The 17452-nt window shown below is 27.2% G+C and overlaps 2 protein-coding genes across 5 annotated transcripts in view; both read right to left on the reverse strand.

Moving 5' to 3' along the window:
• The window catches only part of LOC112596915, a 78861-nt gene extending 75214 nt beyond the window's left edge, over window positions 1-3647 (reverse strand). For all 4 annotated transcript variants that reach the window (XM_025342783.1, XM_025342781.1, XM_025342785.1 and 1 more), the window contains exon 1: window positions 3348-3647. In XM_025342783.1, the coding sequence (XP_025198568.1) occupies window positions 3348-3395 (48 nt within the window). In that variant the 5' untranslated portion in view covers window positions 3396-3647. The remainder of the gene's footprint in view (window positions 1-3347) is intronic.
• Window positions 3648-8566: 4919 nt separating this feature from the next.
• Window positions 8567-16544, reverse strand: LOC112596964 (dyslexia-associated protein KIAA0319-like protein). The gene is made up of 17 exons (XM_025342855.1): window positions 16262-16544; window positions 16062-16183; window positions 15161-15303; window positions 14398-14644; window positions 14195-14327; window positions 13934-14125; window positions 13633-13864; window positions 11654-11882; window positions 11442-11589; window positions 11250-11361; window positions 11032-11180; window positions 10703-10893; window positions 10519-10618; window positions 10128-10445; window positions 9749-9850; window positions 8964-9128; window positions 8567-8901 (listed from the first exon to the last, which is right to left on the reverse strand). Exons 1-17 carry the CDS (start codon window positions 16398-16400, stop codon window positions 8753-8755), a joined length of 2871 nt encoding a protein of 956 aa, XP_025198640.1. The 5' UTR covers window positions 16401-16544; the 3' UTR covers window positions 8567-8752.
• Between the last annotated feature and the right edge of the window lie 908 nt (window positions 16545-17452).

Genomic DNA, 17452 nt, shown 5'->3' on the forward strand with positions numbered 1-17452 from the left:
TGAAAATTATATTTAATTTTATAGATAAAAAAAATATCCCATCAGAGAATAATATAAATGTACAAAATCATAATATATGATATAAGATACTAAAATGAGTAATAACATATTGGAAATTGGTCATTAAGAGTTTAAAGCATTACTTAAAACTTAAAACGTGTCATTGAAAAACAATTCATTAAAATTTAAAATTTAGCAACTTGCAGTTCAAGAATAGTCTCACGACTAATTTGATATTCAAAGTTCAGACCTCAACTTATTTGTTATTATAATTACAATTAGTAGATACGTACATATTTCCCACCCATATCGTTCACCGTTTAGTAGTTACATCGTACACATAGTCTATGGATCATCGTCGTCAAATCTACTTTTGCATCGTTTTCACATCGATCTGATCTCCTAGTATAAATATAAATAATTTTGAGTCTGTATGCGTACATACACATGTATGTGGTTCGTCTCACGTCGTCTACACATTTCGTTTTTATCATATTTCTTTGAATAAAAAAACATATTATTTCCGACCCTCGCCATATTGTCTATTTTATTGTTCGCATTGTCGCCACCTGCAACGATTCTTTTTTCCATACATCGTCTTCTGACGTGTATTTTGTTTGGTGTGTTGTCATGTAACTGGACGATTTTTGTATAGCTTTCCCCTAAATATTTGACATTAATACCCTCTAATTTTTATTTATACCTATTATACTTAGTATATAGTATATCTATTGATAAACTTAGTTTATAAACGGATAAAAAGATTAATGATATTTTCGAGACTTTAATTTTAAATTGATGTAGTAAGGAAGAATTAAATAAATATGAACACAACTACAAAAAGAAGCCATTTTAAATTTTATAATCATTTATTCGACTTTTTTTTTATTAAAAATTAACAAATTTTACTAATACTAACATTAATTTAATTATAATGTTAAAATGTTATTGGCTTATTGTATTAAAACTTTTTTAACTAGGTCTCAAAAAATAAAAAATAATGCCAGATATAACCATATTTTCTCAATAAAAACTGATATACAATAAAGATTATCGCGATTACTCGATCGTGAATGTAAAAATAACCATATACATATATACTTTGTGGAACTGCAATAGTCGAATTTTCCAAAACCACCATTCATAAAAAAATCCTTTGGACAAACGTCGATAATAAAATACTCGTGAGTGAATAGATTATCATTCAGAGAACAGAAAATCAACTTTAATTGACTATTGTAAGACGTATCATTATTCATTATACATTAAATATGACAACATAACACACACAATTACAAATATTTACTATGAATTAGGGATTTATTTCAATTATTTATTATTCTTCTCTTATATTTTAATTTAACTGGTCCACATGTGATCAGCTTTGTTATTATATACATATTATAGTTAGATGTCATAAATTAATTAAAATCTTAAGACAATAATGAACAAAAAATTGTTAATTTCATTATTATAAGTTATTATTTAATATTATTTAAAATATAATTATTAATAAATGTTTAAATAAATGTTTACCTACATACATACAGCTAATTTCCATACAGTGGCTAATATAGATGTTCTATATCTAACTAAATAAGATAATTAATAAAACTCAAAATATATAATAGTAAGTATTACATAATGTTGTAAATTTAAAAAAAATAGAATTCAGTTGTGGATAAAGTTATATACAATAACATATTATTATAAATTATAATAATCAATAAAACAATATGAAAGCTTATACGACCTACATAAAACATATTTATACATCTGTTTTTATGTACATATAAAAATTTATTTATACTATGAATTCAATTTAAACCCAGGCATATAATATTTATATTTCTAAGATATATTCTGCAGTGGTTTATTATCAACCGTTGAATTCTAATTTTTTTTTCTTAGTTTTATCAAGATTTATCCTTAAATCAAAAGAGAGGTTAATATAAATAGCAGTTTTAAACTTCTTCAAAATATAATTTTCACGCTCTATTGTGATTATTTCGCACGGTTGTGTAGAAATATACAGACTTGAGAGTTGAGACTTTGAGAAAAACAATTGGCACAAGTAGAATGTAAAAAACTCAAATGATAAAGGTATGACGTTCTACGTTCTACCTAACGTAATTAAAAGATAAATCCTTCAATTTACATGTACAAATGAATGCCATTTTGATTGGAACGGAATTTTTTGACAGAGAGAGAGACCATAATAGAAATTAATCCATTCTTCCGTACATATTATACTTAGGTATATAGCACTGCAGTCATATCGACGTTGTTCAATCTTTCGGAAAAGTGAACGTTTAATAATAACGTATTTGTAGCCCGTCTTGTATAAGTATGGGTCACATGTATATTATAATAATATATTATACATGGTATTTATGTAAATCTATATCTCATACATGATAATAAGTGTGGACCATATACTATATATGTATATATTATTATTCTATATATACGTATTGTTATAATATAGTGAAATGACAAATATATTGATACATTTTATGTGTGATGATTAATATGTTATAGCTATACAAAAAGAACATAGCTTTTTAATACAATATATTTATTTTGACTAACACTCTTTCTAATATATAGTGTTTAAAAGTTAAACAGAATCGCTTACGTTTAAACTCTCTAATAATTGCGTACAAAAAACTAAAAGAAAATTGTATTCCAATCGGATCCTTATAAACTACAGTCAAACTATAGTAGGTATGTATACGCATTATTTTACTTGTGCACCTAAATAATGAATGTATAGCAAGACGTGTACCTAATTGCATAATATTGTACGCGTGTGTAGTACATTCAACATTCATATTATCAATTAATAACAAACTTTTACCTACATTTCAATAATACGATAACATTTATAAGTTCTTATAAACAGAATTGAAAAACTATAAAATATTTTAGTAAAATTATTTGGCATACACATACGGTGTATAAATCGCTCATTGCATAATATATATATATTATATGAATAGTCGGATAGGTACTACGATTACGGTCGTTGTTGCGAATACGCCCTATACTCTATAGTAACGTGCCCGCGCCGACGCTGTCTGCCATAAATATACACCATATTATTCATCATTTATTATGATTTATTTATAACGATAATGCATACGATATTACATGATACTGAATACCCAAAATCATATCAAGTATGTAAAACTTCGCTGTGCAAATATAACACCTATATATACTATTTTAATATATTTACACACCAATTGATAGCAGTGTATACATATATACACGCCTAATAATAACAAAAATACGCACGTACACAAACGATTAATATTATAATAATTGTCGAATCGTTAACTTACTTTTTTTGGCTTTTCCGGTTCTTGCTCCATAGTAGAACTGAAATCCATGTGCCTCGTCTAATATATAATGTTATAATGTTCAAGCCATGACTGCGCCGGTCGATTCGACCGATGCTGATACAGATTCCCTGAGCGGAGTACGCGATCCGTGTACAATTTATTTATCACGTACCTGCGACAACGATAATATGTTATTGTACGTATAATAATAAAGTAATTGTACTAGCGACAAACAAACTCGCACAGCGGACGTGCGGTCTTAAGGTGACAAGCGATAAAGATACGCGATCGCGCATATACACGACGGGCGAATTAAACATGCCGCCACTAGGGCGGTGTATCCGGTGAAGAAGCGCCGCCACCGGTGATCGATCCCGAGAAACGGTGTAAATATTATATGTACAGGATGTCTTAGGAGAGAGAGAGTTCTCACTTGTGCATACTCGTTGAACATCACTAATCACTATAATAATACTCTATACATATATCTCAATAACCGCTTTTTGTCTAAAATTTTTAAATCTGCTGTGGATATCTAACCGTCATTGTAACATAAGTTGTTAAAATCAGCAATTTAACTCTGGAAACATTTATACATATTTAACACTATAATACAGATTCCGGAAACACGATAACGAGTATTTACTACAAATCACGTATAGGTAGGTGGTATTCGAATATGATTTATACCATTGTATATCTATAACACCATATAGTTCTTGAGTAAATATATGTGTATACTGATACACAGAAATACGGCAATGACAAGTGTCTGACACCATATTTCAAAAATTTCATTTCGAAAAAAACTGAATGACGGGTGACACACACCCTGTATATATTATAAAGGTGTTCACCCGCTGTGTACGGTATGCGGGTTTAGCGGTGGAGCGTGCTTGCGTGTGATGTGATACGCGATCTCTGCGGTTGTCGTATCCAATTTTATTTTCATTTTTCGCTCTCATTTTCTCTAGTCAGTCTCATCTCTCGCTCTTCCCCCCTCTCGAGACCGATACTTAAGCGCCAATGCGTCTGATCGATGGTGTAATAATGATAATAATAATTATAATAATAATAATAATAACGATGTTGCCTCGGAGCGAAATCGTTATAACACTTCGACGCGTGTATAGGCGAAGAATAGACTTGTGTAATTTGTATGTGCAGTCGTCAATTGATAAATTAAAGTCAAGTGATTTTATTGACTCAACATAAGTACGTTAATAAATTATATTAATTTGGTGTAGGTACCTACTATACATTTTTTAAATTTTGTATTTGTGGAATTTTAGATTTTCGAGAGTTTCCCGATTGCGTCCCAAAATTACCCTTTTTTTAATGTTCCGAATATATCCGAAACAAGGTATCACCCGAGTGCGTCCCAAGAAAAAAAGTCATATTTTTGACATAGTCCTAGTACGTCCCAGTTCGTTTAGACTATTTAGAGCTACTTGGGGTACACCACAAGGAGGTGAACTGGCTTACACCCTTGGATTTGGGTGAGCGTGCTATTTATGAGTGTTTTTTTTATTCAAGAAAAATTGTATTAATTTCTTTTTTAGTATGTCTATATAGGCTATAATGACATTGTTTTGACAAAATTCTAGTCTTGATATTTTAATATTTTGAAATTGATTTATATTGTTTTCGATGTATGAAATTTTCTTGTATGTGGTCTGTGAACAAAGGACGCACTCAGGCTATTCAATATAATTTATGGATATGACTGCGAACGAACTTAGGCTATGAAAAATGTAAAAATTAAAAACTAGATGCACTCGGGATATCCCCAGATTTTCTTATATTATACTTATTGGGGTTGAGCTCAGTGAAGGTAAAAAATGTAGACACTTTGTTGACTACAAAATTCATAGAAAAAAAATATTTTATATAGTCTTTGAACATATTATTATAAACATATTATGAATGCATATTATGAATGCATATTTTATGAGTTTTTTATGAGATATCAAGAAAATATTTTAAGATTTTTTTTTCAGAGTACCAAGTATCTTTATGTTATTACTTATTATTTATAAAGTATCATATTTTAAATTTTTAAGAACTTAAAAATCTGATCTATAGACCTATAGTATTATTGTCCAGTGGATTTTTCTCAAACCTATACCTACACTTAAAAACAAAAAAGTTGAATCAAGAAAAAAAGTTAATACTTCTTAAACTAACTTGCAGCAGCTATGGATATAATATGAGACAAATCACTCGTTGCGATTGTGAATACGTATACATCATATTATGTACACTCCGATTCGCGATCCAAACTATTATTGAAACGATGATAGACACAAAAAAAAATAATATAAGAAACCTTGTCGGCGGGTTTCGGATCCGACATCCGATATGATTATATAGGTAATATAAGTACAATATCAGTTTCTGTGATAAACGTCGACGTTTATTTCGGTGAAACGCATTACGATTCAAAGAGGACAAAACACAGACTGTTAAAAAAAAAATATAGCAAGCCTCTTTTTTTTTACTTTGGGTTCGATATTTTCCAGCTATATGCGATGGCGACGTATTGGTGTTATGCATAGTCATACGTACAAGTAGGTAAAGTAACAAAACTTTTATAGACCAATAAGTGAGTAAAAAATACCCAATTCTTTCAAAACCGACAACAGCAGCAACAACAAGTACACACAAGTATAATATTGTACGAATCGCCGCCCGTCAACCCGCAAAATATTATTATGTGTTACGTAGTATTTGCGGCCTACTCTCCTACGCGCCATGTTCAATAATAACAATCGCATACGACTATAATATATCACATGACCCTGCTGCCGCCGTCGACACCCGACGGGTATTCGAGCGCAACATAATGGGTACATCACTACATTGTACAGCTGGCTTTCCGCGGGATTACCATCGGAAAGGGAGCCTCTGTTTTCGTTTTATAGTGGTAAACGCATATTATTTTATAATTGTAATCATCATGATACAATATATAGCCACGTTAATACCTACCTGCGTTATTATAATAGTAGTAATAACAATAATGATATGATATTATAATAACACTACGACAAAGACTTTGTGTTCGTTATTATAATATATACATCACTACGACAACCACAACACCGCCGTAATATTGTCTCCACAACCGCAGTAATAAAATAATAAATAATATTTGCGTTGCGATGATAATATTATACAAAATATGAGATACGTACCTCATATTATGAGGTATTATAGTATATTATAGTATTATTATTATTATTATTATTATATATACAATTTAGTATATTGTAAATTATAAGTAATGGGATACGGAGAAAAATGAAAATACAACAAACGACAGTGACCGCTAATCGCCCACAAAGAATTAATTAATCAACGTTTAATAATTTATTTTATCACTCGGTTGAGACACATCAGTATTGATAATATTAATTGTCCCCGTGCACTTTCTATACTCGTCAAGTGTTGAAGTGTGTATTAGTTTTATTGTGGAAGCCCGCAAGAAATTTATCACGGAGGAGCTCAGGAACATAATAAAATCGAACATCGAAAAGTGCACTACAAAAAAAAGGGTATTTCTGGTAAACTGCAAAATAAAGGCAAAAAGCACATTCAAAAAAAAAATCTATGCTGAAGTCAAATAATTAATGAAATGTTTATTTAAACAATAATATAGATTAAATTTTCAAAATTATATTTAAAGTTAAAGAGAGGGGTGGAAAATGCCCCGTCTGTATGTTATATATATATATATATAGAACTAGAGAGCGAATTGAAAGGAATTACAAACATTTAGTCATAAAAACGCATATTACCGTACTGATGAGTGACGATGAGCTGTGAGCACTTCTTTCCAGCCTCGTCACTGGCCGCTGGCCGGGTTGGTACTGTTCATGGCTATAGTATTTAGCCATGGTACTGTTATTTTTTGTACCTAAAACTTATCGTGGTAAGTGGTAACATAATGGTATACGTTGTACGCAGGAGCTTATTCGTCTTCGCGGAACAACCAACAGACTTTTAAATTAAAGCCCATATACCATGTATTATTGCGGCGACGATCAGACAATATATGACCAAGACTATACGTTACCTACTTATAAATTTCAACATATACCATGGTAAATTATACAAGACTATATAAATTCGCAAAACGCTAAAATTACGAATATTGACGCAATATCTATCAGTTTGTGACCAAATTGATTGTTAATTTGCCGTACTGAAATGTTGGTTACCGTAGATGATTTAACATTGGAACTATTATTATACATAATAAATATCTAAAGTAATAATCAAAAATCGTTTGAAGTGACTTAATTAATTTATTAATGAATTTAAATTTTTTAAACTTTAATCGATTGTAATCTAATGGTTAATCCGGTAAACTGGTTTTTAAACAGATAGAGTTATCAAAGTTGACTTTATGAAAAATCTTGCATTAAATGTTCAAATCAAAAAGAAAATAAATTTAAAAATAAAATGTTATGAATTTCGTATAATTCTAAATTTATGCGTTTATAAAAAAACTTGTAACTAAGTAATTTTGATTTTTTTATTCCACAAATAAACAACTTACAAAGAATCTTCTATTTTGAACCAGCGAAAATGTTTTTAAAAATACATTAAAATTTAATGTAATATTCTTCATATATTATAAGTATTTTTACAGAATCTTTAAAACATCACAATAAATAAATAGACAATGATTTTTATCATGGTATATAAACCAATATGAATAATTATCATTATATTATATTCAAGGAACTTTTTCTTACAAATATTAATTGGTAATAATATATTATCATAATTTTTTTTTTAGTACATAATATGACAAAATAATCACAACTAATAAAAAAGGCATGTAATTAGGAATTTAATAATATAGAATAATATAGGTATTGTTTATATTTTAACTAAGCAATAATTATGAGTAATGCTGTAATATATCAATTTTCTTTTCAATTTTTAAATGAATATCATCAATTAATTTCTTTACCGTTTATTAAAATTATACTAGTAAATTCCATAATATAATTACAGCCTTGCTAGTAACAATAATAACAATTAAAAACAAAATGTTTAATAGTTGCGAAAATTGTTTTACTTTTTGTTCAACAAACTTTGCAATAAACTTATACAAGCATGACTAGAAAATAATGGTATATATCAGAATACTCTATATAAAGATTTTGTTTAAAATATAATCAAATAATTTAAATTAATATAAGAAATATGCGTAAAATATCATCAGTTCATCAAACAAACAATTTTTTTCACAAACTTTAAAAATAAATTTTTCATTTTTAGTTTTTTTATGAATAAAGCTCATATTATATTGTATAATTATATGAGAAGCTATTGATGTTCTGAAGTTCTGTTATAGTTGATAAAAAATTAAAATAGCAATTTATAGTAGCTCAAGCATTAACTCTCTTATTTTTCTTGTATCGAGACACATTTAAAAATTTATTTGACATACTATTCTGGTTCAATTTGGCCTTTCTCACATCTAATAATACATCTGAATCTGAATCTGTATCAGATAATTCCAAGTGCGACATTGAACCTAAAAATATAACCAAATTATTTAAGTTAATAATAATAATAATAATAAATAATAAGACTAACTTTTCATTGTGTGATTATCATCATCAACTCCAACCAACTTGTATTTTTTTATTTTTTGTTTAGTAGCACAGATGCGATTGCAGAAGCAAGCAATACTCCAAAAACAAAATACTGTTGTTACAAACATAGCAACTAATATGATGACCACGTATACAATACTCCATTCTATTAAAAAATATTTTTAAATAAATTATAAATTTATAATTCAAATAGTAGTATACAATATTAAGTAATATAAATAAAAATAAATTTTTTTTTTTTTTATATTGATAATAATTCCTTTTTAATTTAATGCTTTTATAATATCTACAGCATATGTATATTAAGCACATAAAAATGTAAATTCACAATGTATATGATTATTTAATATATTAAAATAGGTAAATATAATTGAATAACTTAAGATATTGAGAAACTGCCTCATTGAAAATATATTGTATCATAAAGATACATTTTATAAGATAAAATAGTAGCATTGACAAAAATGTAGAACTATAACAATCAAATCATAGAAGTACTTACGAGAATTAATTCAATAATTTGTTTAACAAAAAATCTTAGGGGATTACTAAGGGTAAATTGTATAAGATATAAATAACAAATATATTTCAAGAAATTATTATTAATATTATAATCTACCATTTAAGTTTAACTGGTGTATAATTTATTATATCCTAAATATTATTCAAAATAAAAACAATTAATTAATTACTATAATGCTTAAAATTATTGAGTCACTTCTAATTTAAAATAAATAAATATTAAAATAATATTTTTAAATTTACCACAATTAGATTCACCATCGCCAAATAATGCTCTGTATAAATTGTGCATCCAAAATGCTTCACAAACACATATACGCGTTTCTTCTTCACAAATTCCGTGGCCTATATAAAATATAAGTAACAATCAAAATAACAATTGAAGATATACTTAAAAATATTCTAGATTTTTATGCTAGGAATATTCTTCTATTTTAAAATTAGTACTGTATAAATTACTAGTGGTGAAGCATCATAATGAGACAATTTCTACCGAATTTAATATATTATCAACAAATTTATAGAAATCTTAATGAAAATATGAACAAAATTATAGCTACACCAATGATAATAAGATTTAAGAATCGTTAAGAATAAAAATAAAAGTACTTTATGCACAAACCTGAACAATTATTTTGACAGACTGTAGTTTGAATATTGTCAACCGATAGTTGTAAAAGTGAAGAATCTTGTTTGAGTTTAGATTTTAACATAGAAACTACATCTGGTCCCGAGAGTGTTTTATTTTTATTGTCATCAACAAAGAAATGTAACTGAGCCCTTTTAGAATTTTGTTCTTCTGTCCATTTTCTAACCTTTAATTGACTGCCAGTTGGCAATAACATTCCTAATTTTAATTTCACCTCATCTGCTTGTTTTTGTGTTAATCGGCTTGCTTCAATATAAAGTGTTAAACATACAATAGACTTTGCAATAGGATCTGAAAATGAATACAGGTTTGTATTAAATAAATATTTATGTCAGACCAATTAAAGATCTGTTAACTATTATACCAGGTTTGACATTAACTGAAACTATATCTTCACTAGACGCGCCTTGGTCATCAGTAACTTTTAAACGAAACACATATCGTCCTTCAACAATATTTGTTATCTAATCAAAGATAATTTTAAAATAAATAAATTATAATTAAGTTTACAATAAAAACTAAATATAAAATATATATAATATACACACAATTAAAACTGACGAATGGTCCGAATTTAAAATTATATTTCCGGCAGCTAAAGAATTTGGTTCACGAATCCAGTCCCATTTTACAATAGCTAAATCATCCCATGACAGTGAGCCATTGAGAACAATAGCACTGACTGGCAATACAATTGTCTTATCTCCGCCAGCGTTAGCTTTAGGTGGAGTATTTTTGTCTAAAAAATTGATATTTAGTATCAGACCAATGAAAAAATGAGTAATATAAATTAAAAATTTAACTTAATAAAATTATTCTATAAATCATATTTAAAGAAGATTCAATTGATAGTATTTCACATCAAACATTATCTTACTTTGATATACTGTAATTTTAACAATATCTGAAGCATTATTTCCATTTCCATCTGTGACAGTTAAACCAATTACATAAACACCTTTAGTCAACTCAGTAACATTTGTTCTAGATGTATTGTCTTTATTGAAATGCACATTTGATGGACCACTATAATAAGTTAAGTTTATTTATATGGTATGAATATATTAATAAAATATATAAAACAATTATTTTTACCTAATTTGATACCACTTCCATTCTTCTATTCCAATATCATCGTTACTTTTTGAACCATCAAGTAATGCCCAAGTTTGAGGCAATGATAATGTTAAATTTTTACCGGCAATAGCTATGAACAAAATATATTATTTTATACAAAATAATTGTATTAAGTCATAATCATACATATCAAAATATGAATGAACATACCAACAGGAGGTTTATTGGTTGGTGGTTTGACAAAGACATGAACTTCAGATGGACTTGATGTTTGATTTGCATTATCAGTCACCTTTAATACAAATGTGTACAAACCTTCTTCTAAATTAGATAACCTAGGATATGGTGTACGTGTATCCTAAAGGGTATTTAAATATAAATTAGACATAATTAATTTGTATCATATTATTTTTTCTAATCACTTGAATATCAACTGCTTTATTTTGATCTGAAGAACTTTTTGTCCACTCCCATGCAACAATACCATGATCATCTGTACTTAAACTTCCATTTAAAGTAACATTTTTTACTGGTAAATAAACAACCATATCTTGACCAGCATTTGCTTCTGGCGGATAATCAGGTACTCGCATAACAGTAATATTAGCTGTAGTTGAGTCAGTGGCATTCCAAGCATCCATAACAGTCAATCTTAAATAAAAATAAAAATATGCATAGTAATTTATTTTAATGGTTAATTTTATTAATAAACATATTATAGATGACTCGTTACAATGATATATTTTATATACTAACAAATAACAATATTAATTTTTAATGTCACTAAACTCGATAAAATCAATAATCTCACCATTTTCAAAATATTTACCTTATTTAAGTTAAATTTGTAAAATATGTCACATAATGTAAATAGTCATCAATTCTTTTTTATGTTTTTTTTTTTTTTAATACAGGAAGGATTAAATTTTAGCTAGTAAAATATTTTTATTAAAGTAGGTCAGGCCTATGAAGCAGATGTGCTGAGGCAACAAAAATTGTACAATACATAACAACAGTGCTGGGGAATCCAGTGCGAATCAGTCCAGGAAGTACTAGTCGCTCTGTGGTCGTCGAGGTATTCAACGAGATACGGAAGAAGGACATAGGAGTATTATTGTTAACAGTTTTTTTATAAACTGTGTTTACGACCAATAATCATATATTTTGTTTAAGTAACCATGCAATTCTGTCATACTCCTTTCAATCCGATCTGAAACCGGTTAATTCATGGTCTTTGAGGATTTAAGGTTTAAACGACGAAGGTAGTCATATGTTATCTGTATTCTTTCAATCTGATCTGAAACTGATTAATTTATGGTCTTTGAAGATTGAAAGTCTAAGCAGTTAGATAATGATATCGACTTTTGAGAACCAACTGAAATCGATTAATTTATGGTCTTTTAGAAACTCAAGTGTCGATAGAGGTATATCACACCAAAAGGTGGGTATACGACAAATATGAACTTCAAGTATAATTATTAAACAACAATAAAATTTAATAAGTTACAATTGCTCAATATCTACTCTAGATGAATTTTTATTTTTTAAGGCTTTTAAAACTATACAAGAGAAATGAAAACAAAAATAAGCCTTAATTTTGATCATGGTTATAAATTTGTTAAAAATATGAAAACTTAAAAAAATTAATTAGACAAATCATGATAACTCAAAATGTATTACAGGGTAAAAAATAATAAAATAGAAATTTTAATAAATATTCAATAAAAATAAATTTAATATCTTTACCACGGATGTCTGCACAGCATTAGAATACATTTTTTTTATGGACACCAGTGAAGGAAATATAATTTTTTTTTTCAAATAAAATAATATACACAAATCAGAAATGATATGGAAAAATTATTTGGTGTGTCTATAAAACACAATGTGTGGCTACTACTATGGCAGTCAATATGATAAATTAACCGATGGGTACCTACTTATCATATTTTTAATTTTCAGATAAAATGACAAATAAACTAACATAATAATTTTAAAAAAATTTTAAATATTTGGGAAACTGAAGTTCAGGTTAAATTGATTAGACAATAATAACCAATTAATTATTTAGTAAAAGTGGATCAAATTGAATGTTTAATTATTCAAATATGATTTTATCAATATTTTTAAATTAATATTGATGAATTAAAACTGTCATTGGTCAATCATTATAAATTTAAAAGTTTTGGTAAAATAAATAAACTCTAGAAAAGTACATTTAAAATTACATTTGCTGAGATTTATTTAACATTACACAATGTTACCTTTCAATAGTTTCCCAATTTGTAAAAAAAACCTACTAATAGGATAAAATAAAATAAATTATTTTTTCTTTATCTATAGGTTTTACGAGCATATTTATGCTAGATTAAAATCTAAAATAAATGAAAATATTATTTACTTGAATGTGTAGTTTCCAGGAATTTTTAAATCATTTAGCTGTAAAGTCGGAGTATCAGGAGGTAAATAAGGTCTATAACCTAGTTGTCCTTTCTGTAACTCCCAGCGCCAATGCACAATACCAGTATCATCACGACTACTCGAACCATCAAGCACTGCTACTGTATTGGGTAACTTTACCACCAATGATGATGGTAATATCACAGCTTTTGGTGGGGTATTAATTCTTTGTGCTTTAAAAAAGTAATTTTAACACAAAATATTTAATATGCTAATAAAATATATTTTTAATTAAGACTTACGTAGTAATACTGTGACATTGGCTTGTGTTTCTCCAAAAGCACCTGTACCAGTAACTGTTACCTTAAACATATATAGACCTTCAACTAAATTAGAAAGTTTCAATGTGCTTCCATTTTGATCATTCATTGATACAGTTTGTCCAGAACCCTGAGTTTTTGAAATCAATGACCATTCATATTGATAACTATGACCTAAATCATTATTGAATTATAATGAAAATGTTATAACAATTAGCCGATTAGTTAATAAATTGTATATACCTGTGTCATCTGCTGGAACAGTATAAGCAGAAAGTGTAGCTTCATTTTCTGGTAATCGTACAGTTTTTGATAAAACAGAAACAACTAAATGTTTGATTTCGGGTGGTTTTTGGGATTCACTTTCAACTGATACCTGAAAAATTTTATTTTTTTTTTTTTTAAATAAATATTGTAATAAAAATTAAATAATTCTTTCTATTTACTTTTTTTAAACTGTCAAATTGTTGTTGTCCTGGTATAGCGTTGTTTGCATAATCTATGTCATAACTAGATATGTTTGATCCTAATCCTAAATTACCAGTATTTGAATAACAGAATTTCTTAGTATCATCTAATTGGTAACCCTCAGAACAAACGCAAATACCAATTTGAAGGTCACATAGTTCATTATCTGTACAATCATTATTCACTTCGCATATTTTATCTAAAGAATATACTACTTTGGTATCCCTAATATTGGAATAAGATACATAATATTATTAGACATAAGAATAAATTAGTATGTATTGGTATTATATAATAGGTGATTCCTCTAACATTAATTAATACAAAATGTATTAATATTTAGAAAAAAATATTTTTTATCCACTTAAATTAGTAATTAGGTACAAAATCAACAAAAGTTTTGGAAAACAAAATGTACATTCAACTAATTAGTTATAAGTAAAATGTAATTTTAATTAAATACAATTTGAAAAGTAAAATTTACCCTACAATTCATAATACAAAGAATCTAAACAATTTTTTTTTACAAATAAAAGCATAATATTTTTATGTTAAGAAAATATAATCAACATATTTTGGATATTTTAAAGTAATGTTTTTTAGTGACAAATAGATATTTTAAGTTTGGGTGACACAGAGATTCACCATAAAATATTAATCCAAAATTTAATAATATTTTTCAAATTACTAAATATTCTTTGATAAAAGAATCACCTTGTAAAAATGTAAATTTATATTTACTCAGGCTCTGAGAAACTGTTTCCTTCCAATATGTCAGTCCAATAATTAACAGGTGAAAGTGGAGCTACCAAAATCATTTTGAAATCCAATATGTGTTCTTTAGCATAAACTGGTAAACAGTCATCATTTGATTTACACGACAGCTATTATAAAAAATAAATAAATATTAAAACACTTAAGAATTTACAGGATAAATTTGATACAGGTATTAAATAAAATATTATGGCTAAAATAATATAAAATTGATTATCAATAATATAGAATAGTGGTAAAACGTAAAAATGTGATACAGAAGTATATACAAGAAAATTTTTTTATATACTTTTTAATATATTCAATTCATACATGTCTTTAAAATGTATCATTCAGTGGTTTGTTAAGTCTACATTTCAATTAAATTAATGAGTATAGAACTAATGTCAGAGAGTTAACTAAAGGTGTTTATGTAATTGGTTTAACTAGCACTAATGGAAATTGAAAAAAAAAAACACTTAAAAAATTAAGATGATAATGTTAAAACAATAAAACAGTTTTACATCCACGGATATACACTTTTATACTGAATATTTCAGCTATTTTATTTACCAGTAAAAATATAAGTAAATGTAAATCTAAAACCATTTAATGCAATCATATAAAATGTACTAATCATTAAAATGATAGTGTATCAAAGTAAGTTAATTTTTAATATAAAATACTACCAAAAGAAATATTGTTTATTTTCATATATCTATGTATTAATTATTATCTATCTGTTTTGATAATAATATATTAAAATTTAACTAAATCACATTATTATCAAGACAAAATTATATAACAATGTATTTATACTTTAATTTTAAATTATGAATTTGTTTATTCATCACAGTGTACAATTATAATAAGTAAATGTAATGGTTACCGTATAACAGTCATTCTTGTTCATGAAAACGACATTACAATTATCAGATTCACAGCACTTCATGATACATCCATTCAATGTGACATTTGAAATTTTTATATAGAGACCAGCGCCTTCTTTACCTGAAACATTCATCAATAAAAACTTAACACTAACTTACCTCATCCAATACTTTGGATTTTATATAAAATAATATTTACCTAATGGCCTGTAGCCAAGAAACACCCAAGGATTGATTTTCGGACATAAATCTTTGCGATCACGCACACTTGCATAATAACCACGGCAATAGACAAGTATGAGGAGTATACCGAATAAAATACTCAGCAAAGACTTCATTTTGACAGTTGTTTATTAGACCTTCAAACAATATGGAACTAGCTCCTTGATGAATTACAGGACCACATGAGTTTTTTTTTGCAACATTTACATTATGACATTAAAACATAATGTTAAGAACGATTGACAGAAAAAAAAATTATATCAACCGCTTTAAACACATATTTTTATAATTTCATCAAAAATAACATAAATTTTAAGTTCATAAAAATAGAAGGTACTTCATGAGGTACTTCACTAGTATCGATTACTGAGTGACTGACGAGTGACGACTGTCGAATGTCGATCGAGGTCTGAGACGACTAAGAGTCTGGGAGTCTAAGACCAACCACTGACGTCTGACCCTGACGGTAAATTAGCATTCAATAAAATAAATATAATAATTATGAGAATTTGAGATACTGGTGTACTGAAATCATTATAGTTCTGGTAACCATAGATAATAAAGAATTATTTAGCGGTTACTCCGGATTTTAGTTTGTCGAACACTGATAACGTTATTATTATAATAATAAAACGTCGGTGGACGATTATATATCGCCATTCACCATAATAATAATACCTAATAATGTTATACTTACATAAATAGGTTGATTCACCAAGCACACCACTATTTTTCCTTTTATAATGAATTTATTCAAATTCTAATTTTGTAATTTTTAAGTATACATATAGACTACAGCTAATTAAGACCATATTTTTACTACTATTGAATTACTGTTCAATAGGTATAATTACTATTAATTGATTAAAATTTTAAAACTTTTAAAAAATAATGTACCTTGTACAAAAAGTATCTACTAAATTAAATATTATACATTTAAGCTTATATTCTATATATTATATGTAAAGCCTCCGATTACATCATTTATTAAGGACTATTAAAGTAAGTATTGTCCATACAAATTGGCGAGTAAAATTTATTATTATAAAATTTGGATTTTAATTTAAATGCATAAATATTTGTAAAAATATATCTGTTTAACAAATTACAAAAAAAGAACTGTTCTTACTCAAAAGTTTTAACTAACAGAGGGTACTCCTTAAATTGC

The sequence above is a fragment of the Melanaphis sacchari genome, unplaced genomic scaffold (genome assembly GCF_002803265.2).
Source record: "Melanaphis sacchari strain LSU unplaced genomic scaffold, SCAv2.0 Contig36_pilon_pilon, whole genome shotgun sequence".
Lineage (NCBI taxonomy): Eukaryota > Metazoa > Arthropoda > Insecta > Hemiptera > Aphididae > Melanaphis > Melanaphis sacchari.

Coding starts and splice junctions, on each gene's coding strand:
- LOC112596964 (XM_025342855.1), bottom strand. CDS start 16,400: ATGAAGTCTTTGCTGAGTATTTTATTCGGTATACTCCTCATACTTGTC. Junction 15,304..16,061: donor ACAAGAATGACTGTTATACG/GTAACCATTACA, acceptor TTTTTATAATAG/CTGTCGTGTAAATCAAATGA. Junction 10,446..10,518: donor TTCAGTTAATGTCAAACCTG/GTATAATAGTTA, acceptor ATTCATTTTCAG/ATCCTATTGCAAAGTCTATT.